This window comes from Pteronotus mesoamericanus, unplaced genomic scaffold (assembly GCF_021234165.1).
Source record: "Pteronotus mesoamericanus isolate MK-2021 breed Mesoamerican mustached bat unplaced genomic scaffold, CSHL_Meso_final scaffold_99, whole genome shotgun sequence".
NCBI lineage: Eukaryota > Metazoa > Chordata > Mammalia > Chiroptera > Mormoopidae > Pteronotus > Pteronotus mesoamericanus.
Genome location: NW_026555330.1, coordinates 9036222 through 9063374, shown reverse-complemented (window position 1 = coordinate 9063374; position 27153 = coordinate 9036222). Strand labels below are relative to the sequence as shown.

The 27153-nt window shown below is 45.5% G+C and overlaps 1 protein-coding gene across 1 annotated transcript in view; it reads right to left on the bottom strand.

Annotated features, from left to right (window-relative positions):
• The window catches only part of VAV3 (vav guanine nucleotide exchange factor 3), a 270926-nt gene that overhangs the window by 65845 nt on the left and 177928 nt on the right, over positions 1 to 27153 (bottom strand). The window contains exons 18-19 of the mRNA XM_054564899.1: positions 21222 to 21247; positions 16155 to 16200 (exon numbers count right to left, since the gene is read on the bottom strand). Coding sequence (XP_054420874.1) covers positions 16155 to 16200; positions 21222 to 21247 — 72 coding nt within the window. The remainder of the gene's footprint in view (positions 1 to 16154; positions 16201 to 21221; positions 21248 to 27153) is intronic.

Sequence of the window (27153 nt, the reverse complement as noted above, 5' to 3'; positions counted from 1 at the left end):
AGCGTCCTCTAAGACAGCCCAGCCATGCCTGGCTTCCCGTCCTGATGCTACAGAACCAGCCGCCCCCGGCACGCTGTCAGCATCCTCCAAACATTTCTCTACAGCCTTTCACTACTATTGTTAGCTCTATTCATGACACGTTCTACCATTATCTTGAGATCACTGAAAATATTCTACTTTAAAAACATAACAGTAGCCAAAACTGACATAGCACCCACCATGGGCCAGGTCCTGTTCTAGGAGCTTAATGTATATTAATATTCATTTAAGCCCATGATAATCCTATAAAGGGAATCTTATTATGACCCTCATTTTAAAGAAGAGGAAGTGAAGGGTCAGACGGGTTAAGTGACTTGAGCCAAGTCACAGAGCTGGTAAATGGTGGATGCAGGACTGAAATCCAAGGCAATCTAGCTCTGAAATCCACGTAGCACTGATTTTCACAAAAGCATCACAAGCAAGACATGTGGGAGCTAGCAGCTTGTAGGGTTGCCTCCAACAAACAAGCCCACAGTGTTGCCAAGGGCCTCAGGAGCCAGGAGCCCGGAGCCCGGAGCCCAGGCCCTGCCTCTGCTCGTCTCAGCTCGCCTTCCACACCTGCCCAGATCCTGAACCCTGAGGACGGCGGCGATGACAAGGGCTGTCCCTTATCAGGTGCTTACAGAGAGCCAGACACTGGGCTCACGCTCCCCAAGAACATTCTCCCATTTAAGCCACACACAGCAATTCTGGAGGGTGGGGAGCAATGGAAACCCTACCCAAGAGAGGGCAGAGGGGGGCAAAACAGGTCGATCGGCTTCCCGGGGCGCACGGCTAAGGGGCGGAGCTAAGCACCGAGCTGGGCAACACCAACCACAGAGCCCCGTTTCTTTGAATTTCAACCCAGTCTCCATGCGGCTTCTTCTTTCCATCCCTAGTTACAGGGCTCTGTTCAGCTAGTCTGCAGGGGGCTGTCCGGGTTGGCTGGTCTATAATTTAGTCACGATTTTGATGTGGTCATGGGAGAGGGTGAGCACTCTGCCATCTTGGCCAGAAGAGCCAATGCCTAATTTTTTAATTACTCTTAGTGCCTTCTCTCCTACACACCGCACTTGCCAACATGCCCGGGGCAGGCGACACTGCAGCAAATACAATCCAGCAAGGTCGCCAGATGTGCCTGGGGAATTTGAGGTGATTTTTACACAAATGGTGTGAACGGATTTATTAAAAAAAATATTATGTCACCAAGGATTGAGACCCTGGACAGATGACGGTTTATGTTGTGATTAGACGCACACAGACAGGACCAACAACAAAGCACAAGATGGGAAAACAAAATCGACGTCTATAAATTATCTAAAAAACCAAAGTCATGCCCAAAATCTGTTTTCTACACAAATCCTAATGAAGACATTAAGGGAAAAGACCACATGTATAAAGAATAAACAGAAGCAGCATTTATTCTATTAGTTTGGGGTCATTTCCTGGTGTTTGGCTATGATTTTATTACCTAATCCTATTAAAATCAAAGCGAAGACACAGCAATGAAAGATCGAGCATGCTACATGGCATGAGCTTCCTTCCTCACTACCCTGGGGTGGACCAAGGTTGGCACGTACTCAAGGAGCCATTTACCTGCCTAGTGGCTCCTCCTTGCAAACTGGGGCTCTTTGGAATCGCCCTTCCCCGGGGCTGGCCGGTCGCCTCTCATTCAGGACCCGGACATTCACGCAAGTACAAAGCCCCCGTGCCCACAAGCCCTGGCAGCGAGGCCCCACGCCTCCCGCCTCCTGCGATTCACGGTTCCGAGGGCTACTTCTTCTCCTTCTCCTGACCTGCAGTGTCTCCCGGCCGCCGAGCCCGCCTCCAGGCCACCCCGCTCCCCTCCGCCCCTGGCATCACCTACGTCGGAGGCCACCCTGGCCGCGACATAAATCTCTGGATAAAGGGCACTGATTTAGTGAGTGTGCCCTCCCCGGACCCCCAAATGACTTAAACACCTCATGCGCTCACGGTGTGTAAGTTTTTTATAAAACTGCGCTTAAAAGCTCAGCTTTGTTGTTTATAACTCACGTGAATGGGGGTACCTGCCTGAAACTCTCGGGCAGCTCTCTGATCTGTAAAATGGGCACGTATCTTCCTCACGGGTTTTCTTGTGAGGGTTAAAAATCAATTTATTCATCCTAGTGCATGAATAGGTGTCACCCTAGGATTCACCCATGCTTCCTTCACCGACATGCTCATGGTTGTATTAAGCCATATATAAGAATTTAATGTTCTGGTTTACATGAAATGCATAGCATGAGAGAGAAACCAACCAGCAACTTTTGCCTTATTGTACTGAAAGGAGAAAACACTTAAGAGCAAGAGCCCAGAATTTTTGCTTGCACAAACTGGAAAAGAGGAATGTGACCGTTCCAGAAAAATGTACTCTCAAAGGAATGTAGGTGGTTCAGTAGGAATGCCTACGGCTTCACATTAACTCTACATTTTTCAGTGAAACCTACAACTGGGATGGCTGCAAGTTAGACGGAACTTTTGGCTTCTGGCTGGCAGTGTCTTACTGCAGAAGCATCCTGTTAGTTCCCAAGAGACTCATCGCCGCCTGAACCTTCAGATTCTCTCCCGCTCTTTTGTAATCAGGGTGTGGGGCTCAGGATTTCTGAGGGAGTCAGTGCTGATTATGACGAGAACATCCCCAAGGGGGCGAGTCAAGAGCTGATAAGAAAGTCAGGAAAATCATAGGGAGAAAAGACAGATGAGTTAGGTCAGTGGCATTTAGAATGGAAGACAAAAACATCCTCGCTTCAGACCTCCTGCTGGTCTATTCAGCTCAACCACTTCCTTCCATTAAAAAAAAAAAAAAAAAACACAAAAAAAACAATTAAGCCCGACTCCTAGCCCTTATGATCACTTCTTTATTTTTTACTCCTAGTGTAACATTCTTTATTTATGGGGGACAAAAAGAGCTAGCCCGCTACTGTTGCTGGTCTCTCCCTTTGCTTGTCTTTTGTGATTTTCCAAAACCTCACAGCTACATCCTCCACTGTGACCTTAAATTTTTTCTTCTTCTTGGCTTTCAACAATGTTTCCAACAGGGGCCACAGAAAGAAACAAGAAAGGATGCATCTTCAAATAGGGATAAGTAAGAAATCAACATGTCCTCTGAAGGGCCTGAAAATTTCGCCATGGACTCTCCTACCTCTGATACTTGGTAGCCAGCAGAGTACAAAAGTAGGCAGGAGCTTCCTTTTCTTGCACATCAATTTTTTTTTTCTATTAAGGATCGTTTCAATTGGTGCATCTGTTTTCTCACATGTGTTTTGTACTATTATGTTTGTTTTTTAGATTGTCATTGCTTTCATCAGCTGGTTAAGTGCTATGTTATTCATTATTTTTTCTTATTTGTAAATAATTTTTGAAATTAGGAGACAGGAGAAAAAGATGTGAAGACAGTTATGAAAAAAGAACAATAAAATTTACAGTAAATAGTAAGAAAAAACTGCAGAGAGGGAGTAATACCTACATGGCTAACCTAAAATTCCACCAAAATGGCTAATCAGCCACATAATTCTAACATTGAGAGGCTGAGATACATGAAAATAATGAAGATTCCACAACTTAGCACTTATTTTTATCTTATTACACTAGTTTGTATGTCATGACGAGGCTCTGTTTTCTATCTTGATTAGAGTATTTGCTCAGTTGTGCCAATTGGTAATCCTGTGATATAAGCAAGGCGACTAGTTCTACCTCCATAGTAGAGGTGGGGAGGCTAGTAAGTTGCCCAAAGCTTTACACAGAAGCCTGGATTGAAACCCATGCTTTCGAATTCCAAGCCCATGCTGCTTCCCACCCGTAAGATACAAATTTTTGTCAGCGCCTGCTACTGGCCAGTAACCCGGTACCAAGCGCACCTGCGCAAGTCCTGACCACAGAGGCAGGAAGCCGCTGAGGCAGGAATCTGAATCCAGTGTCCTCTGATTCAGGTGCCCCAACTCAACCAGGACACTTCACAGCAATCCACGACGCACGGGCGTTCTCAGAGTGTGTTAAATTTACATAACATTCTCGCAAATCAAACAACAGCCAAATGAAAACCTTCTTACGGGAAGATTAAAAAAAATAGGAAGATAGGAGAGATTGTTTTTTTGCCTTTTAGAAATGCTATTGGTAAAAACTGGCAAGAGACATGAAGTATGTTTGTTCTTGTGCTTCGATGATGATTAATGAACTCTTCTTTGGAGAGGCAAGAGCTGCACTTGGCATTAATACCATAAACTTTTCTCATCCCACTTGCTTCTCTTTAGGTGGGAAAAGCGGTTACATAAGCCGATGATTAATGAGATGCCACAAATGTTGATTTAGTCCCAGATAGGGACTTTTTTCTCTCTCTCTCTCTCAAATCTAGATGCTTCACCAAAATTAATTTTAGGTCACACTACAAATACGAGTAAAGTGCCAATTCAAGTTGAAAATACATCATATGCTCCACATGCATCCATATGCCTTTTCCCCATTTCTTCCTGTTTTGCTAGGCAAAGAACATCCTCGAACAGTCAGATTCCAAGAAGGTGTTGCCATTTCATTTTTTCAAAGCCACTGGCTAGATTCTGTTCTTGGATGCTGCTTGCATGTAAATGGAAGATACACAACTTTTAAAATATGGGATTCCCACAGCACAGCATCGCATGTTTCCAATGGAAAGTTTCTTTCACTGGGAGCTTAAAAGCTATACTCTCAGCACCAGAATAGCAGGTAGTGGGGAAGAAACCCATGAATATTTTGAGTTTTTATCCATCCACATGCTCTAAAAAAACCAAAAGAGAATTCTCAGTCTCAAGAAGGAAAGTTCTGTCCTGGGTTAAAGGTATCACATGATTCTCCTTTGGGCCATTAAATAACAGGAAGCGACTCAAAAACGGTTGGCATCTGGACATCCAAAGGCACGTTCCCCGAACAGATCACCTGGAGCAAGGTGCCAGGTAGGAAACCAAAGCCGTTATTCTACCTGCTTGCAGCTGGCTTCCCCAAGAAAGACTACCTATCAAACACCTAATGTTTTCATGGCAACATATAAAACTTCCCAGATTAAAACTATACAACCCAGAATTCCCACACTGCTTTGGAAATGAGGACTTGCCTACAGCAACTTTCAAATAAAGAAGTTTAAATTTCTTACTCTGATAAAAAAAAATTGATAAAACTACAGAGCTTTTAAAGTAAGAGGTCTTGTCTCAGCTCCAGGAGTAGTTGTGTGAATTAAGATGAGAAGAGATTGGTAAAATTAAGGAAGATGTATATTTGCAAGAGAAAAAGAGAGCAATGGAGATACTTGGAACTCAAATAGCCACCAAATGTTTCCTCCTCCTACCCCCAAAAAGGCTTGGAAGAAGTAGTCCTAGTCTGTGATAGTTTACAAACGGGAAGGCCTGAAAATCTCAGCATCGAACACTTCCATTTGTTTAAAATGGTATTCCCTTACAATCTATACAGAACATACATTGTGACATATTTTATAGAAGATAACTTATGATTTGAGCCAAAAATGTACTCAATAAAGCACAAAATAAAAAGTATGCAATGTAATATGGTTGTCAAACAACATAGAAAAAGGAGAATTTAAATTCTGTAAACTCTTGTACTATAAATCCTTAAAAATATTTTGATGTACATTCCTGAACTGCCCACAGAATTTTAATCTACTACTTAAATAAAAGTCAGTGAAAAGGCATGGGTCAAATGCTACGTAAGTTATGCAATAAGACTACAAGTCAGTATTTAACAGAATTCAGAAGGGGAGATCTCTCTGAGTATGAAAGCAGCGGCAACCAATAAAAGTCCATATATGAAATACCAGTCACTGTGACCACATGCACGTTTGAAACTTTATATGGAAACAAATAAGTCAGAAGCATTTGTCAATAAATATGATAAAGTTGATATCACATAAAAGCAATAAATCCTGAACAGAAAAATGAGGAAGGTATAAACAGATAGAAGAACATCACCCATAGTCAATGAACATTAAACAGAATCTTTATCACTGGAAACCAAGTAAGTTCACAGTATGTTATAAACTACTATGATACCATATGAATATTAATATACTTTTCTCATGGAATGATTTAATATGCAAAGAAATATGCTGCTGGGTTTGTTTGGTTTTTTTTTTATCCTTATCCAAGGGTATTTTTCCATTGCTTTTAGAGGGAGAGGAAGGGGGAGAGGGAAGCATCGATTGGCTGCCTCCTGTACGTGCTGCAAGCGGGGATCGAACCCACAACCCTTGAAAATTTAACACGGAGCCTACAGACTTGTCAAATGGCTGAATAAACAAGGGAATAAACAAATATGCTCGTGAAACTACCCTAAGTGAGAAAGGCAGAGTGCCATACTGAAAACACAAATGCTTAATAAACACGACTGTCCCCGCACACAAGACAAAGCCCTAGGGGGAAAATATGAAACAAAATAAAAGGGCAAAGGGGGTTATATACGTGAGTGGTTACAGGCAACTTGTCCAGAAAACTCTGCTATGCTTCCTTATATTTTCTTAATTTTTTAGGATAAATTTTTCAAACTGCAAAACTCAAATTTATCAAATAAGGCCACCTGTTATTTCTTTAAAAAAGAACTATGTGCTGCCTTACCTTTAAATTCAGGGGGGACAAGTGAAACAATATGTATAAAAAAGTGTGCAATATCATAAATGAGATGAACAAATACTTCCATAACCGTTAACTATTGTATTCTCATCACCACTAAGAGAGTTATCCAGAAGAAAACGTTCCAAGATAATCTGAAAGCAGTTTTCCAGAATCGCATGATATTTAAAAATTATGTATTAATGCAGACAGTTAACTCCTTAAAATGGCTTTTTAAAAATTCAGCTGCACTGAGTTTACTATTTAGACCGCCAGGAAGCACCCTTCCCATTCCGAGGCCGCTAAGCCCAGCGAGTTCAGTGGGGTGCCCCCCCACCCAGCGGGCTTCTGAGCCGTGTCTACGGTTGTTTGTTTCCAAACCTCTAATTAGCTGCCTTATCTGCTGCTAGGGATTCTTCTGGTGCGCAGTTTTTCCCATCCAAATTAATTGAAACACTGTAGCAATTTCAGATTAACATTTTTGAAATTAAGAATGCATTAAATAAAATCACCCATACGTCTGCCCTGTAGCAGCAGCGACTACTGTTCTCTGCACAGCGGCCGGACGGCGCCGCTCCCTGGCACTGCACTCCGGGCCATGAGCGGTCCCTCTGTCCACCGCGGGGCATAAGAAGGGTGCGCAAAAGTCCTCGGGAAGAACGGGGCTCCTGGAGCCAAACACTGCGCGGAGCCCTGGCACCAGCCAGGTGATGTGTGACCCTGGGTCCGTCACCTAACTTCTCAGAGCTTTGGTTCCCTCCGCTGAAAAATAGCAGTATCTCCTCTAAGAGTGCGGGGCAAACAGACCCTAAAATAAGCCCCCGGCACCCCTACCTCCTAGTATTCAAAGCTCGTTTAATTCCCTGCCCCTCGTGCGGGCAGGACCTGTAACTTGCCTCTCGTCAAGAGAAGCGGGATGGGTGTCACTTCTGTGATTGTGTTATGCAGGATTTTAATCTACACTGTTCTAGAAGGCTCTCGCCCTCCTGGAGCATGCCCTTTGACGAAGCAAGCAGCCATGCCGGGGAGGCCCACGTGGCTGAGAACAGAAGACGACCCCCAGCCGACCGTGAGCTGGAACTGAGGCCCCGAAGGCACTGAGTCCTACCATCTCGTGTTTCAATGAGCTGGGAAGTGACTCCTTCCCCAGCTGAACCTTCAGATGAGACACAGCTCCGGCTAACACCTTCAGTGAGGGCTTGTGAGAAAGCCACAAGCAGAGGGCCCGGCTCCACCGTGCCCCGACTTCTGACCCACAGAAACCGGGAGGTAATACAGGTATGCCGTTTTAAGCTGCTAGCTCTATGGTAACTTGTGACACAGCCATAGAAAATCAATACAGGAGCGTGTACAAAGTCTCAGTAACATCCCTGCCACCACCGTTTCCCAGAGCACCTACTGCGTGCGAAACCTTGTTGATGAATGCTTTATTAACGCATGTAAGCTTTGCAATGACAGTAGGACACGTGTCTGCTCCTACTGCCCCCACTTCAGAGATGGCAAAACAGAGATTCTACCCCCGGGAAGGGGAGGGCAGGGCGCTACCCCATCTACACCACTGCAGAGCCCTCAGCGAAACCCCCGCACAGGGCGGGCTCGGCGGTGAGAGGCATCAGCACCCGTGAAGGCGCCCGAAGCAGATAAAACCAAGGACGGTTTTCCTCCTCCCCCTCCTTGCGATGCCTTCACTGCCAGAGGCAGGCCGCGGCTTCAGCTCAGTGCCTCGAGGGCTGCCTTGCCTGGTTCTCCAGCGTGGCCACGCCGGCCCCGCCAGCACGGGGCGGGGGTACCCACCATGGGGGGAGGGGGGTGCCCCGCCCCCACCGAGCCCGCTGGCAGGTCCTGTTTCTCCAGGCCCTTAACCCGAAGGACCAACCCGCACCAATACAGCAGCAGGGCATAGTGGACTAAAGGATTGTCCCTTTCGAGAAATGTAGTTCCTGCTAGATCCAAAGGAGAATTTCAAATGGATATTTTAGGGACAGTGATGGGGTTACAAGAAGCTATCGTGAGGCAAGGAAGCTACTGTTTCCTTGGCATCCCTGCCAATTAAAGCTGGGAGCAGGGATGCGCCTCGGGCAGGATTCTGCAGTTTCCACTTTAGGTTCAATCCGCCGGGTTTTCCTCTTTTGCGACGAGAAAACAAGCAAGCAGAGGAGCCTGGAGCCGGCACAGGGACCAGGCGGGAGAGGCGGGATCCCGGCCACAGCAAACAGGTGTTCACTATCACCTGCTCACGCCGGGCTTCTCCTCCTTCCCTCCCCGTCCTTCTGTGAACAGGGCCCTTCCTTCTTACAGAAAACAAATTTCATGGGGACAGGCCGGGTCCGTCCGGCTCCGTGTTGGCAGCTGGCACCGCAGCCAGGTCGGCCAGTCGCCCCGGTGGCCGCCGCGGCCTCAGGGATGGGCGGGTGGTCCAGGCCAGGGCAACGGGGGGCCTCGCGGGCCGTCTGCTCCGTTCCCCGGGGAGACGGCGTTCTGCGGGCCCTGCGAGGATGAGCCGTGGGACGACGGAGCCTGGGACGCGCCGCTGTGCGCTGTGCGCTGTGCTTCCCGCGGAGGCAGCCCCGCGGAGGGAGCCCCGCGGAGGGGTCTGTCAGCAGGAAGCCCACGGGGCAGGAGGCCGCGCCGAGACGCCGGGAGAAAGGAAAGCGTGACGGCATCGCCGTCCCCGGTTCCAAGCTTGTCCGAAGCCCAAGCCCTCTGGCCCTCCTGCGCGCGTCAGGAAGGCCCGCGCCCTCTTTCCTTTCCTCGTCAACTAGTCTGAAGTGTGTGTGTGTCCCTTGACAAACTCAAGTGGACGGGATTAGCCAAAGGACGTGTACGGCAACGCACAGACACAGACAACAGTGTGATGACGGCCGGAGGGAAGGGGGCAGGGGCTGGGAGACGGGGCGGGGGGCGCGCAAAGCGGGGAAATGGGGACATCTGCCACGGTGCCAACAATAAAAATAAAATAAAAACATAAACAAAAGTTAAAAAATAAAGTGTCCTGGGTGATAGAGAACTGAGATGACCCAAACCTAGTAATGAACACACCGGTAAGTTTTCTTTTACGTAGGTAGTTGTTTGCAGACTCACTTTTACTGATGTGCCTGCTTGTTAACTAATTGTCTCCTTGTGTTCACTGCGAATTCCTGTTCAGAATGTGCACCCCAGGCTCTGGTGGGTCACCTTACACCAGCCGGTATTGACAGTCAACAGGTTTTTCATTTGCATATCTTATCTCTCCAACAAAATTCCAAGTTCCTCAAAGACATTTATTCTAATATCTATGCAGGGAAAATGAGTTTCAAAAGAAAAATTATCTTTAAAAATAAGAATCCAACATAAGCTTTCCTTCTCATTCAAATTAAAATTTTAGAAATCGACTTCACTCAAATGCACTGAAAGGTAAACAATTGCCTATATGAGTCACTGACAGGAATTCTGCACCCTGCACACCAATGTTCTTAACTTGATAACCTTTCTCTCTATTAATCTATAGAACTACAGTATTATAAGATTATAAACAATTATGATATTAAAGATTACTTTATCAATGTCCTTTTTCCTGGTATCAGGTGGACTTTACTTGTATCAAATATTGTTATTTGAAGACAGTAATAGTTTTGACTCAACTGTTTCCTTTTGTTTCTCTTACTTTCTACTAAACCTCTAACACAAGGTGATTTGGTTCTCAGAGGCTGTTGCCCAATACACATTTCTGAAGTTTTTATCTGCTTAGCATTACGCAGCATGTTCTTTTTTTCCTGAAATGGAATAGCCTTTAACCTTTACGAGCGCCACCAATATAGCAAAGGAATTCCAGGTTGTCATACCTGACCTTCCAAGTCAGGAATGTGTTATCCCAGGTAAATGTGAAAAGCAGCTCACCAAGTGTGACACTTCCTTTCCAGAATTCTTTTCTAAACCCCTACAGATAACACACTTTATTTTCTAAAAACACCGTTACTATACTAACAGAGATCACACAGTAGGAATGCATAAGCGACCCCGAAGTCGGTTCTGTATATAACAGAGCACACATTTTACTCAATAACCCCTTCACCGGTACTGCTCCCCAGCGGCGGCAGCCTCCCTGCGCGACTCTTCGGGCGCTCACTTGGCCCCGCTGCCCCGCTGCCGGAGGCCCCTGCTCGGTGGAAAAGGCTCGCTGGGCGAGGCATGGACCCACCCGCCAGACAGCGGCAACTGTGACCCTTCGGCAGCTCAGAATGACACTTGAAAAGGAAAAATAAATCCTCCCTGAATCAAAAAAAAAAATATGTCCCAAAAGAGATATGAGCGAAGGGCTGGGCTGTACCTTTCAGGAACCCGCGTTCGCGGCCAAGAGAATGAGAAAGGCGGGCCTGCCATGACCCCAAGAGGACGGTGGCCTTCGGGCGAAACGCGCCCCACTGCCCTGGGTGTGACAGACGCCTGAGTGCGGATCACCAGGGGGGCAGCCCCGGGACTCACAGGCGCTTGGGCTTCTCACGCGCCTGCGATGGATCTCACCCCCGGGTTCCACTGTCCCAGCTCTTCCACGTTGGTTCTTTCAACTTGAAATATACATATTTACAATTACGGTCCCGACATTCAGATCAGGATTTATCTGGGATGAGAAAATAGTTTTAGAGGAGATCGAAAAGACAAAAGTAGGTTTGACTGGTTAATATGGAACCGGTATCATCTATGGATACGTCAGTCCTTATTTATTATAAACAAAAGTTCATTTACTGAAGGCTTCAAGAATATGCATCTATCTCCTTAAAAAAGAAAAAGAAAGAATGAAATGTATTTTTAGATCAGCGATTTTAAAAATCCCAGGTTGCTATTTTTCTCTGCAATGTTTTCTATTTAGAAACTAAAAATATAAAATTTCTCTATTGAACTAATGCCAGTATGTTTAAAATCACATCGAAAAGAAACCAACAATTCTGTTTAGATTTGAAATGAGTTTTTCAGTCCTTTGAAATTAACACATTAAGGAAAACTGTAATAAACTGTAATTCAATACAATAAGCCAGCATAGCAAAATTTTTATTTATACCAAGGAAAACATATACAGACGACCCAGCTCCAAAGCAATTTGAGCATCTCTCTTTTCCAACTCCTTTTGCTTTTTCTGCGCATACTCCATAATGACATCTTTTTATATGTTGATCAGACTATTCACTAATTGTTTTTATAACACTCTGCCACACCAGAAAGAACCAGTATATAATAATATCTGTAATATTAAAATATTTGAAGGTGTCCATTCGCAGACACAAATCGAGACGTGCACCCGTGTCCCCTGCTCAGACAGAACATAAACGCCTTGTGGAGAGGAGCCGTGTTTTATAATTAATGACGTTGCCGGTGCTGAGTGCTCCATATAACACATAGTGGGAAATGCAAGACAACATTCCCGAATGCCTTTCTTCATATAATAACAACAGGAATGGCCCTGGCTGGCGTGCTCAGTGGGCGGGGCCTCACCCTGTAAACCAAAAGGTCACCGGTTCGATCCCCAGTCAGGGCATATGCCTGGGTTGAGGGCCAGGTCCCCAGTTGGGGGCGTGGGAGAGGCAACCAATCGATGTTTCTCTCAGACATTCATGTTCCTCTCCTTCCCTCCTTCCCCCCTCTCTCTACAAATAAATAAATAAAATCTTTTTTTAGAAAAAGAACTCTAGGCATAGAATTTCATATCAAGGCTACCACCTGAAAGAGAAAGTGACCATCTTTGAAGATGACTCTGCCAGAAACAGTTAAGACTCCGTGGACAAGACAGTGTTTCCAAGCCACGTTTCCCTTTGCAATCAAGAGTGTCAGACGAGCACAGAGAAAGACCCCTATCAATTTAACCATTATCGGTTCATTTGCTATTCAAGGTTATCACAAATCACATGAGTCACCTAAGATCAGGAACAGATGCGGTGCATTTATTTCCCTCTACTTTATCTAATCTTTGGGAGATATAACACAGAACATTGACCTGAATTTTTTAAACACTAGTGACCCTGGACTTAAATACAAGATGCTATGCATCCCACAAATACAGACAATTAGCAATCATCTAAAAACATGGATGTGATTAAAAGCACACACATCCTGGCACACAGACTTGCCTCATGCAAACTACATCTTGTCTGCTCTATGCACAGACAGAAGGAAATGTTCAAAGTTCAGTATTGAAATTTAATTGGTGACTCTGCCCTTGAGTGCCACTCTAGGTGAAAAACATCACACCAGCGCTCAGATTTTCTTGAGATTTATGATCTCATGTTCTTGAAAAAGGCCCAGCACCTCCGTGTTCCTGAAATAATTGATCTGTCTCTTCGAAGTGTTATTTTCCTGAATCTAACATCTGATGTCTCAGGAAGAAAAGCACAAACTGATGAAAATACCTTGCTATATTGAAAAAATCCAAAAGAGCTACCAGAATTTGGATCTAACACATTATTACATTTATAAAAACAGTTAAGATCATAAATTGGTAAACTTTTTAGCATACAACAGAAGACAAGAAAATGTAAACTAAACTGCAAAGCCATTTGCAGATGTTATTTATAAAGATTAACTGTCATTATTAATAAAGAATGAATGTTTTAAATGTGCCAACAAGCCACATTGCCAATCTACAGCTCATACCTTTCTGGCTTGAAAAGAACTTCACAATACACGGTATGTGTTTTCAAACTTAGGAGTTTTTCTTTTTTTTCCCTTTTTTGCAATCACAACCACTGACTTTACCCGAAACTCTGGACCACCAATGCTTCCAGTGTTTCTTCTTAAAAATAAGCAAAATTTCACGGAGGCCACGCAATACGCAGAGAACAAAGGCAAGTCTGAAAATGGCTGTGATTATGTAACTTCTAGCTTCAATGGAAACTCGGCATAAAATGCTGGGTCTATTTGAAAAGAAATAACTGACAAAGTTATTGATTCTCCTACACGTGACAAAATGTCCAATATGAAATAACGTGCTCTCCCATACAGCAATTATTATAACAACCGTCACCTCAGCATTTCCTACACTGTTGCAAGAACTTTCTGGGTGCCAGCTCAGGCCATGCTCACAACAATTCTGTGAGTCAGGGACTTTATTAGTCTCCTTTACAAATGAGGAAACTGCAGCACAGAGAGGACCCAAATTGCCCAAGGTCAACTGCAAGGAAACAGCTAAGTGGGGTCACCAGCCCGGGCAATGTGGCTTGCGGCCATGCCTCCTGTAACTAGAGTATTCCATGTTCCATTCGTACGTTGGTCCACTTTGCCAGCACCAAGAATTTAAAAAGAGAGCCGATGCATGCACAAAAGGTTATCACCATTCATTTAAAAATATTTATTAAGCATCTACTACCCGAAGAAACATGCGTTAAGTTTCTTTCCAAAACCAAAGGTCTCCAGGGAAGACGTGTCGTTTACCTTTGGCTCTGAAATTGGGATCTGATGAAGTGGTTACATCTGACCTCGCAGGCTATTTCATCGCTTTTTCCTGCAATGCCCCCCGGGAGGCCCTGCTCAGCAGGCTGCGTATGAGCACAGGGGGAACCAGCTAAATTAGCTGGAAGAGAAAGTGTAAAGGAACTTCATGGGAAAGGCGCTGACAGAAGACACTGCCCCTGGAAGCGCTTTGTCCGTGGCCAGGAAGCCTCAGTGTGACCGGTCCCTGGTTTAACCATCTTGGGCGTGAGACAGCGCACACAACTGCGGCCACCCACAGAACCACGTCACATCAGGACGGATGCAGAGTACACCTGCTACAAGCGAGGGTTAACTCTGCACAGAAGGCCTTTGCAAGTTGCCAAGAGAAAGCAGCAAAGATCCCAAAGACAACCAACTCTAAACGCACAATTCAAGGCCAACGTTAACAGCCGCCTACAGGAGAAATAGCGGCCATCACAGTGAGAGCTACAAAAGGGAAAACTACTCATCAGTTATTTGTTTTTCCAAAAATGCAGAAAAACTAGAAAACACTCATGTATTTATTACAACTAATGGAAAGATTTCTAAATAGATAAAATTACACACATAACATATAATACTACTTCTTTTGTATTTCTAAATTTATTCTTCATGAAGTCCTTCATGATCTTTGGACAAATAAGAAACAGGAATATCAGAAGAGTTATACTGTACACAACCATCACCTTTAAGATAAAGGAGGATAAACTGTTTTATGATGGTCCACTTTGTCATATTTATAATCTGTCAATGCACTATATCTCTCTGAAAATAATCTAAGGGCTCCTAAAATGTTTGGCTATAAAGTAAATTGTTAACAGTCACATGTGTTTTTTCTGATATCATAAACAAAGACATGCATTTTCCTGTTGGTAAGGTGGATTAAATGAAAGTGCTCATAGAAGAGAAAATATTTTTTAAATATTTATAAATATTTTAATTATAAATAGATAATTTTTTGAAACAGAAATACCACAACCCCCACCAAATAAGAAAAAAAATTAATGCTCACGGTCACATATTGCTACTAAACAGGAACACTTCTAAATATTATTGCAGAATTTTCTGCAAAGGGTAGTGTCTTGGAAAGTTAGAACTATGAAAAAGTCAACAAGAAGCCCTACTTTTTTTTTTTTAATGGCCTTAATTTTGTTGTGTGGTTAAAAGACTGAAACGGATTTCAGGAAGCAAGGGAGGCCATTTCTAGCCAGGGGCAACAAAGCTCCGTAAATCTTCCCACGCAGCCAGTAAACCAGCACGGCGCCCTGGGTGTGGCTTCAGGTAAAAGTTACAGCTCAGAACGCTCACCTCTCCAACCAGGCACACTCTGTCAACGACGCAGAAACAAAACAACCCAGGCTGTTTTCCGGCAGGACTGTACTCCACGTTCCACTGAAGTTATTATCAAGTTCATATAGTGGGACTCCTTCAGCCATGAATACCTTTCACCCACAATAGCGTGCCCATGTCTTACACATAACAGATCTTGGGTGATTAAGCTGTGGAAGGCATTGCTTTAATGGAGGACGAAAGAGTTGCACTAAAATCATGACAGGCCAAACCTCATGATGTCAAATGGAAAACAGCTAGTGCTCCCTGCAGCTAGACAAAGTCCTTCAGCTCTTTCTTCCATTATGAAGTCGTTTATGTACAGGATGAAGGAAAGTGGTTTTCCCAATGGGGAGGGTACCAGCGTGGTCCAGTTTACCAACTCCCCCACTCTCCGTAGAAAATGCCCATTTTTAAGCACTGGCTGATTTTCTTCCCAGGTTTGGGAGGGACCAGGGCCAGTCTGTTGGGTAAGTGAGCATTAACCAGGCAGCCTGAGGCTGTTCAGTAAAGCAAATAACCAGCTCAATTGCTGATTGTGGAAAGAGAGTTACTGCCAGTTAGTCACCAGGTGACCCTGTCCTAGGCGGCACTGTCACGTAAATGATTGACACGTTAGACCGTTGCCTCCCGGTCACACGTTGTGTACCAAACTGCGAGGAACAAAGGCCAATACTCTGCCTGGCTTTCTACGGCAATTCCCATATGTTTTCCTAGTCATTTAACTAAGTCCTAATTATAGATGTATAATCAGAAACACACCTGGATCCACCTGTCTGGGGTTTCTTCGCAGTCCATTGGTCCGTTTCTGTACAGAAAGGTAAAAGAGAGATTTTGTATTATTAAAGTGATTTACTTTGGAAAGGATCTAATAAACACTGTAAAACCTTAAAAAATAAATTATGTTGAATCTCAACAATGGGTAGGTAGAGGTTCATGACGCTGGTATCTCAAATGTGTGCTTAAAACTTTCAATTAAATTTTAATTGAATAAATTGTTTTTTCAAAGAAGTATATTACTTTGTGACACTTTGGAAGGCCGATGAATGTTTTACTGTTTCCATTAAAATGTGTGACTGATTTTAGTCAAAACATTCGGTTCTCAAATTTGTTTTTATAATTTGACCTTTTTGTTGCTCTAATAAGTCTTCCACTGGAACACGATTACGTTCAATCACTTAATACTCATAACACTACGGGAAAGACCCAGCTTTCTATTTGCCATCTCTGGGTATTATGATTCATTTTTTTTTTTGAAATCACAATGACTACAGGAATTGTGAGAACAAAGACCGTCTTGGCTGGAAAATGTTCCCAGCAAAGTCATCTGATCTCCACAACTCTAATCAGCTCTTTCTGGGGCCGAGAGGCTGGAGATGTATCTCACAACCAGGATCCAAGCTCCCACATTAGCAGACACTTCAGTGAGGACGGTATTTTCACTGTGGGTCCGTTGCCCCTTAATTCTTCAAGAAACAAAACTGGCATGCAGCTTGTGAACCATGAAAGCACATTCTTACCACAGAAAAGGAATCCCTAAGGAACACCGCACATTCCAGAAAGTATAGATAAGACGCAAAACAAAAGAGACTTCAAATCGTTGAAAACACATGGTAACAAGTTCGATTTCATATTACATTCATTCCTGCCTAAAAACTATGGTAATCTTGCTCATTAATAAGGACTCGATTTTCACTTTGTATTATACAACCGAATGAAATGTGGACCATATAATTCAGATTTTTGCAACAAGCGAGTTTCTTCTTCTGACGTGTGCTATGGACAGCGCCTGGGTGTGGAGACGCGGCTTCATTCAGCGCACACGTGGCTTTGCGCAGCCCCCGGACGTCACGGGCTGTTCTTCTCTGGGTTCCTCCTGTCATCCTCTTTCCCACGCTAAGAGGGTGACATGGGCGCTTACGGGTTCCAAAGGGCCTCCGAGCCATGTGACACAGACATTCAGGGTTCGCAGGTGAAACAAGCTGGAGGAATCTTTTAACTATACTTTTTGTCCTTAACCCAACTACTTTCAAAACGGATCTGTAAAAAGGCCAACAGGGTCATTAAGGTCAGCGTGGTGAACGAGATGGATATCGGAGCTGGGAAGGCGAGTTAAAGAGCCGTTGCGGGCGGGAAGGCGGTGTAGCTCCGGCGTCCACGGGCCCGGGCGCCCAAGGAGACACAGGGGAAGCTCCACGGTCTCACGGGGTAACTTGGCAGAAAACGGCCTCCAGAGAAAAACACTTTTCTACCAGAAATTTTATTAAAAGTTCTGGAGCTCTCTATATAAAGAATAATGAACACAAATGGCCATCTTTCTATATAAGGATGGATATCTTGTTGTTATTTACTTCCTACATAGCCCTTCACGTTCTTAATGTACAACAGAAGCCGTCTTTCTACTGCTCTTAGCAACATCTACTATCAAAGTACTTGGGAGGCAAAGAAGGAATTCAACCTTTGGGCCTCACTTCTAGAATCCTGAAACGAGTAAAGAACATACATGCATAACCCCTGGACACAGACAACAGTGTGCTTGTGGCCTGGGGGTGGGGGGGCAGTGAGGGCTGGGAGGAGGTGGGGAAGGGGGGGGACATCTGTAATAGCGTCAACAACAAAAATAAAGTAAAACTATAAACTCAGAATGTGAAAAAAGAACACAAGTTCAAGAGCAACTCTATATTACCTTAGGAGTTAGGATTAAAATAAGGAATGTGGTGCAGTTATTAAGAGTTTGAATTCTAGAATCAGACTGTCCAAGTTCAAATTCCAACCATCACAGCACCTGTTTGAGCATGAACTAGTTAATGCCTTTGTGTCTGTTTGGATGCCCAATTTCCCATGGGGACAATATCCCCATCTGGGATGATAATAGCACCTACTATAGCACTTGTGGTGAGAAATAAATGAGTTATTTATGTGAAGTGCTTGGAACAGTTCCTGACACATAGTGAAGATTATTAAGTAATAGCTCCTCCTTCTTCTTATTATTATTGCCATTATTAACTTTATGGTATCTTGCATGTTTAAATTTACAAAAAGGACAAATTCTCCCTCTAAGTTATTGCCCTACTGTTTATGTTTAGCTTCTTCCTCCAGAAAGTCATTGAACAGACCCTGAGAACAGAAACATCTATGCAGCAAGAGTGGGCAGTGGGACAAGCCATATCTGGTGAATTAAAAAAAAAAAAAAAAAAAAAAAGGAGGGAATTTCAGCTACTTAGACCAAGTGCATTTGGAGAGTTTGAGATTAATTAGGCTTTAAAAGAACTTAAAAAGTATTGCATATTATAAACAATTTGGAAATGTTTAGCAGTGCCTATTTAAACATACTCTCCTGCCTTCTCTATATTCTCAAAAGCCTGGGACAGAGCAGGACAGGACCTTGTCCCCAGCAGGGAGAGCTGGGCACACCTCATGGGCATCTCTGGGCCCTCAGATCGGAGACTCAGTCTTCAAAACCTCCTCCACCTCCTTTGATCTGCCTAGAACTAGGGCCAGGAGGGCAACCAAAGAACTTGGTTTTATTTCTCGATTCATTACCGATTACCTTGTCTTTCTCTGAAAGAAATACCTTGATCGTCTATGAAACTCTCTTCTCGCCTTTTGGGGGATAAACCTAATTCCCTCTGTCGTTTTTACCAACAAAACATGCAAAGGTCCACTCATTCTATGCAGCTGGCTTAGGCCCCTCTACCTGTTTTGAAGGGAGAAAACCCTAAGTGAAGGAACAGAGGGAAAGAAGGCGTGTGTTAAGTGCGCGCGCAATGATAACCTCGCTTCCCCGAGCCGGCGGTGGCTACTGAAGGTCCCCTCTGGGATGGGAATGAGGTGAGCGCCCCAGGGGTGGTTAAGGGGCACCCACGGGTCCTGTGGCCACTGAACGCTGGCCTACCTTGACACTGAAGTACAACAGGAAAAGTAGAAAGTTCACCATCATGGCCATTGCAAGGGGAACAGAGAAGGACTCAGAATGGCAGGTGGAGGAAAAGGCCTTCGGGAGAGAGCGGGGAGTAAAAAGGACAGGGCTTCCGGGTCCCGCTCGCTCGTTGAGTGTTGGGAAGCCTCCCGAGCCCCTGACAGCTCTGTCTGCGGAGCGCAAGCCTTGGCGGGAAAAGTGGGGTGAAAGAACCTTCCCACCGGCCCTCTCTGATGCTACGTTTTTAAAAATCAATGTGAAAATTAATTCCTTTCATAATAGGCTTATGTGGAAGAGGACGAAAACGCCCAGGGAGAATTATTTAGGATTATGGGACAATTCTTACCCACTTCTCGTTCGCACGCTTTCTCTTTGTAAGCAGGCCCACGGCACATAACTTAAATAAAATGAAGTGAAATCATCTTCCCTGGAAAAAAATAATGTCTCTATCTAACAGGATAAATGTAAAGTAACGCTGAGTTAAAAGTTGGAGCTTGACAAAGGATGCTGTCTCAGTAATCTAGGAACAGCATGAGGGCCAGAGAAAGAAGGCTGCTTTCCCAGAAGGCCACTGGAGCTTCCGGAACAATCCTCACAGTCCTGATGGAAAACCTCACCTGTCGACTCAACACTGAAAGAAATTTTATGGCGATTTATATCAGCCCTAGAAAAACTTGCGCTGCCTATTTTTAAATTATTATTATCTTGTTATACATTCTCTTGATCTAGATTCTAAAATACAGTGAACGGATTCCTTAAGAAGGGCATATGAATTTCCTCTCATCACACTCTTGATATCCTACATCAAAAAATTATGTGCTTATGCAAAAAAAAAACAAAGTAGGAAACACTTACCTCTTGTGTGACATCTTGCTGTGCTTTTCATTGTTTTTTACCAACTACAGAAATGCAAGTCTATTCAAAGCATACTAATATTACACCACTCTTAATGAGATATAATTGTGTTCAAATAATTCAGTGTAGAATGTTTTTGTCATTCTTTTATTCTGAAATTCTCAGATAGCTGTACTTTAGGTTCACATAACATGACACGTATTTTATATTTTAATTTTCTTGGCCATGACATTATTTTGGGGAGGTCAGATAAGAAATCTGTTACTTTTGGTTGAAGGCCAAGGCCATGGATGCCTGGAATTGGCCATATTTTTCATTCTTTCTTGCTTTTAAAAAGTAGCTTTATTCTAAGAGATAACAGGGATCACATACTTCTAAGCTATCAGACCTAGGATTCCGTGCTAAACCAAAAGGAAATGTTTATCAGATCTGGATTTGATCAATAAGACATGATACAAACCATGTTCGTGTTCAAATGTAAAAGCACCAGAAACATGAAACCACATCCTTAGATGAACAATGTCAGAACTTTTTTTTTTCCGTGCTAGCAGATGCTGGGCAGCAACATGCTCCCTGACAGCAACAGGTCTGCCAGCTCCCTAGAGAGAGGGCCACCCTTCCTTCTGTGCAAACAGGATCAAAGCTACCCCTCCACAGAAATGCCTCCGGGCCCATGGAGTTTATGAGCCTCGGGGCTTTGTGGGACTGTGTAGCAGAGAACCAGGGAAATGCGCCCCCACATTTATGTCACAACATTGCTGCAGTATCTAGTTGTAATGTACCTGAACCCGTAAGAGTCTGAAAGTTCCATTTCGCACCCTAAGCTTGGACTAAACGTTTGCATTTCCCCTCTACTTGAGAATCTCAGCCCACGACTGCAAATTCCTCCGATTAAACCTGTGGCTTTCACCCACAGGCACTTGGCTGCTCACTCGGTCTCTGTTCCCATCCGTTTGCAAAGGCACATTTAACATTCTAAAAGCTCAAGCCCGCTGCAGTTAGCAAACCACCTGAAATGCGAACACTATATAAAAAATGTTCAATGTTGATCTTACCTCCGGTGCTTTGAGCATCCCTGGTTCTGAAACAAAGGTAAAAATTGGCATTGTCAGTGTCAGGCACTTGGTTTGGTGAAGCAGCTGCCGCTGGTTCTGAGCAGCGAGGTCAAACACGGCTGCTCTGCTTTTCTAACTAATACCTGCAACACGTTTCCAGGGCCCCTCAGGCTGGGCTAGTAATTGTTTTGCAACTCCAGTTCTCTCGCCTTATTGGCTTGTCAGGAAAGTGACTCATAGTTCTAAATGCCTTCTAGGTGGTGCTTAACTTTTTCAATTGTTTATCAAGCAATGTCTCTCCAACCACAGAAAGCACCTTTCTGTGGCTTGCAATGAATTTACGTGCGTAAGAGAAAACTAGGTGGGCACTTTCTTTCAACATACCTGGTTTTAAGGCTCTCAACACACCAAGTTGCAAAGGTCTTATTATTACACTGTTTGTAACAGTTGCAAAGAGAACACATAACAATATTGCATGTAATTTTTTTTTTCATTCAGTGGCTACAGCTCTTATTGTTAATTTTTAATTACTGATTTTAGAAAGAGAGAGGAAGGGAGGGGGAGGGGGGCATCAATTTGTTGTTGCACTTATTTTTGCACTTACTGGTTGATTCTTATCTGTGCCCTGACTGGGGATCCAGCCCACAACTTCGGCACATCAGGACGGCACGCTAATCCACCAAGCCACCTGGTCAGGGCTAGAGCTCTTATTTTTAATTTGGAGGGAGGGGGGGAAAATACATTTCAATTTAAAGATGGAAATAAAAAACAGAGGATTGGATTCCAATGCAGATTTTCCTCTCCTCCTCAGTTCCCCTGTCTCTACACAGAAATAACAATCCCCGTGACATTTCAGGTCCTGAAAATGACTAGCAGGTATGAAGGGCCTTCAGGCGAGTAACGCGGCGGAAAGGCGAAGGGGCTGCCTGTACCGGGACACCAGGACTGCGCACGGAAAAACCGGGTGAGCTCTGTTTTCACTCCTTTCCCCTTTCCCAGGGGCGCCTGTACATGTTGCAACTTCTCTACACTGTGAAGGAAAACACCTCGTTATTTTGAGACGATGCCTATGCTGTTTTCCATCCAAAACGATCCTCTAAAGAAGGATCTGCAAAGAGAAAAAGAACTGAGGCGGGGGCAGGGGGCAGGAACCAGGAGAAACAGGGCAAGCCTCAATGTGCGCTCTCTTGGCCCAAGGGGACCCCATACAGAGGCTCCAAGAAGCCCCACCTAGCAGAGGTCAAGGGGAACCATCAGAACAGTGCCTGACTGGCTGCCACAGACGCTACACAGAAAAACCATGGGGGCCAGTGTGGGCGGGGGGCAGGTCTCGTTTGTTTTGTGTTGGTTTTAAGGACTACTCCTGATTAATGGAAACGGAAGATCCATGGGCAAAAAGTCACCTTTCTGACAAAAGCTAAGTCTGCATCCGTGTTAACTTCAAACCCTTGCTCCCTGGCTGTAAGCGTAACCGCGGGGCCCCACCCTGCCCTGCGGGCAGTTCCCCGCTCCCTGCAGAAGGCCCTTCCCGCTCCATGCCGCCCACCCTGGGGAGTCAGCAGCCTTGCAGAGGAAGGCTGCCGAGAGGACTGGTCTGGGGAGAGGGGCCACACCAGCACCCCCTGGCCGGCCACGGCGCCCACACTTAGAACCTGGGCGAACTGAGCGTGAGTTGTAATTCCTGTCTCACTGGTTTGACCAAAAAGACCTCTACGCCCAAAGGGCCCTAACGTACTTTCTTCTCCAAGTCGCGAGGCAGAGGGAGCCTGGCCCAGACCCAGAAACTGCAGGAAGCACCACACAGGAGGGGAGTGTGAGCGGGCCATCGCGGAGCTGGATGCAATGCCACCTCTAGGGACCAGAGCCCTTCACTGGGGTCACCCTGCCCCTCGCTGCCACCTGGGAGGGGGGCTCCTGTCTTCCCTGGGCTGGCCCACAGCCGTTCACGCCCTGATCTGCTCAGGCTGGGCAGAGCACAAGCAAGGGCTCTTGGCAGTCAGACCTTTTATTTAGTCCTATTTCCGAGTAGCATTCAGTAGATTTTAGGAAGATAGGGCAAAGGCCAGCAGACTGGAAAGAGCTCTCAGAATCTGCTCTGAGTTCAGGGGTTCCCAGCCAGGCCCCTCTACTCACACTTCTCTAGTTGCTCTAAAGGCCACGGCGTTGGACCGACGGCCTCACTCACGGACACAGCCACATCTGCGAGCATGCTGGTAACCACGTGGACGCAACAGCGTGTTAACTTCAACTAAGATGGCAGTGAGAGAGGGAGGAAACCCAACGGCACCGCCGTTCCATCCATTTCCACAGCAAACGCTCACTGTGGCCGGGGAACCAGAATAAGCAGCTCTTTGGATACAGTATGCTATGGCAACGTCACCCTCACTCTCCGGTCTGCCAGCCCGTCCTTCGTCCCCTGACACGTGCCCACAACTGCCGTGGCGGGTGCTTGGATCTCTAGAAACTTCTTCAAGTCGAAGCTCTGCATCAGGACTAAGACACTGAGGGCTGAGGACCAACGTGCCTACTTCAGCTGAACTCCGACCAGCTAGGAAGGTTGCTGGCTGAGAGCGGAAGAAAAAGCCTCGAACTCTGGCTGCTGCTTCTGAGAACGGCCTTAGGGTAATAAGCCAATGCTTCAACTTTTCCAAAAGTTTTAATCCCCAACTTGTCTGTACCCTGCAGCCTATTTCTCAGGCTCCTGCTGATCAAACTGTAACATGCTCTTCCCCTTTCAAAGCCCTTTCTAGATGGCGACTCCCAGGCCCTGCAGGCGGTTTTGCCTCTTGTTCCTTCATCCTGCCCCGACTGGTTTAACAGGACTCAGAGAAGCGCGTGACAGAGGCTCCGGGGCCTTTGCAGAACTCCATCTCGAGTGCCGGCTCAGGGCTCAGGGAGCGTGTTTGTGCGACAGAAACGGCCTTCGCCGGGGCTTGGGGCCCACACCATGTCCTTCATGGGCTTAAACAAAAATCCAGCCCCATCACCTGTGTTTGCCCAATGCAAGTGCCTCTCGGTGCCTGCATTATTACACAACTCGCTTTTCTCTTACCCGAAGTTCTACTCCTTAAGAGTGAACAAATCTATCCCCAGCAAAACCATGTGTCTCCAAAGGGACCACAGAAAAGTCATGACCCGCAGAGCTTTCGATGGTCCTTTGTCTTTATAGTTAAAAACATGCTATTTTTGTGAAACATTAAAACTAAAAGGCAGTGGGACTGATCCAGTTTGGGAGGGAACTGGATGACTACTACGTTCACCGCTCAGACCTACAGCCATATTTTGGGGGAGAATAAAAGAAAACTATACATAGTACTTGGAAAGAGGCTTTGATTTCAAGTCTTTTCAGAAGCTCTAACAGGAATCCAACCATATAATAGCTTCCAGTTCACTTTAAACATTCACTAATGTATCATTCAACTGACCCAAACAGTTAAATGGAAGAAATAATAATGATCCTTGAGTGTGAAATTGTCTTGCTAAGTTAAAAAAGAGGACTGACTTATGTAAAAGGATTTAAGTAATATGAAGTAGAACCAATGCCAGGTTTTGATTATGTAACTGATGATCAAGCCTCGGTTCACAGAATGTCATAAAATGCCCAGTGGTAGAAGGCTGAAATAAAATTCTATTCGGGTTGCTTAGCTCATGTTAAAATACTGCAATACTATTTATAAAAGAGCTGTTTCAGATGCCAATTGGGGGCGGGGGGAGGTTCTAGGTAGCAAACTTGCAGGGCTAACCCTTTAGGATCCCCAGACAGCTTCCCTCCAATCAGGAGCGGTCGGGCAGCGGCTGGCCTAGATAAAAGAGCGACTACACAGAAAGCAGGTGGGGATCTGCCTCAGTTAAATGTTAGACCAGCTGGGGCTTGCAGGTGCACACAAGGGAAAGGCGCATTAAACCAAAGTCATCTGCTCCAGCAGTTCTTGCCTTCCAGTGTTACTTCCTCTGTTTAAACCGAGAGGGTGCAGAGCAAGTTATACTGATCAATGGCAGGGCAAGACGAGGACCAAAGGGTTTAGCCGTCTGTTACAGGAGGGGAAAGACACAAACATCCCCAGAGGCTGCGGCCTTGGATGAGACCTTCACGGGGGCACTACTGCGAGAAAGAAAGGCCACACCAAAATGACATCCGCTTTGCAGGGACTTGTTCAGAGAGTCTCATATAATGGAGCTCGTACCTATTCATTATTAGGCTGGGAAGTTGTGGCAGCGCACTGCCAAGTCCACGTGCATGTTGATCACGCGGTTGCCATGGTGAACGTGAAGGAGTCAACTCAAGTTCAGTGGAAAAGGGAGTCGAACCGCCTGCTCCTGGTAGCCATGCAAATTTTCAAATATGAAGACATACGCTAATCACCCAACCTTCAAATTTGTTTCCCAGTTGCACAGTTTGTCTTATAAATATTTTAAAAAATAATTAAAATACCTTTTTCTCATACTTCATATGTACTTGAGTTCATAATCTGTCACAGTCAGATATTAATGAGGATGAATTACTTCCTTCCTTCAGAAACGCACGGCATTTTTGCCAAGTAATTATTATTTCAAGCATGAATGAAGACTAGATAAATTTAGGGGATATAGAGCATGAACTATAAAAGGTTTCTGCGCCCAGGGAAAACAACATCCAAAGAAGGCTTAATTTCCACAGAAAGGAGTGCCTCGGAGCTCTTCCAAGTGCTCACTGGTTCGCACTGAGCCACGTCCAGCACTATCAAGGACAGCATCAGGACGAGACACTCCACGGGGGCAGAAAGGATGAACTACTTGATATGACGCTCCCCGACTTTGGATACCTCTACCGTGCAGGAGCCTATCACCTCCTAGAGGACATGTGAAGCATCAGTCAGAGACAGCAGGGCTCCCGCGTACAGTCCACGCATCCTACTCCAACGGCCAGCTTCCCTTGTCATTCCGTTGCAATCATAGGACGGGTTTTAACCAATGGGCTGTGAGCAAACAGAATGGCATTGCTCCCTTCCGGTCCACGGGTCTTAAGAGCAGCCACCTGGAGCCACGTGTTTAAACGGCAGCATCACAGACTGATCCCTGAGCCATTAATTAGCAGGGGGTAATCCCAGAGGGCCAGGAACCCACAGCGCTGCACTGTGTGTACATGAGAGATGAACCACTACATGTTAGAGCCACCGGGAATGCGGGGTTTCTTAGGCGCCCCAACACAGCCGAACTTTGGCAAATACATAAAAACCTACACAAAAACTAATTAGAGAAGAATGTAAATCAGACTGGCATTGGATGGTCAAGGGCGGGAGGGGGTTAGATGATTGGCCAAGAGCTGAGAGAAGAGGAAGGAAAGGAAGAGTAAGTTCTTGGAACTGTAGGGAGAAAAGAAAGTGCATTTCAAGGGGAGGTAACAGGAAGAGCCAGGCAAGAATTCTAAAAATGGATTTACTGGGTCAGGGGATAGATCTCTCCAGAAATAAGGGTATTTTTGTCAGGTGTTCTGCCAGCGGGTTCGCTTTCTGCTACTTAGTAACCTGACCCAGGTGCCCTAACCTGGGCGGGGAGGGCCTGATGGCAGGTGCTCCACACAAGCCTTCGCTTGCATAAACATCAGCAGGGCCTGTGAACAGGCTCTCACCTTTCCATCATTCATTCTTAAGGTGCCAGCCAGGGGTGCGGGTACGTTTCTATTCTGCTCAGCCTGCCCCCAGCCAAGCCCGAGCCCCTGGAAAGGCGGAACCCCGATCCGTACCCCCTCCCGCAGGCCTTCTGCGTCGGGTCCTAACACCAGCACGATCTTCAGGGCCCAGAGCCCAGGTGCACTGCCGTCCTCCTCATGAGTCTGCCCATCTGTTTGCGGGTCCATCCACGCCCTCACCCACACGCCCACCGTGCGCCCGGAACATCAGTCAAGCACGGTTCTTGTGTGCGTCTGGCACACGTGGCCCGGCTCATTCACAGC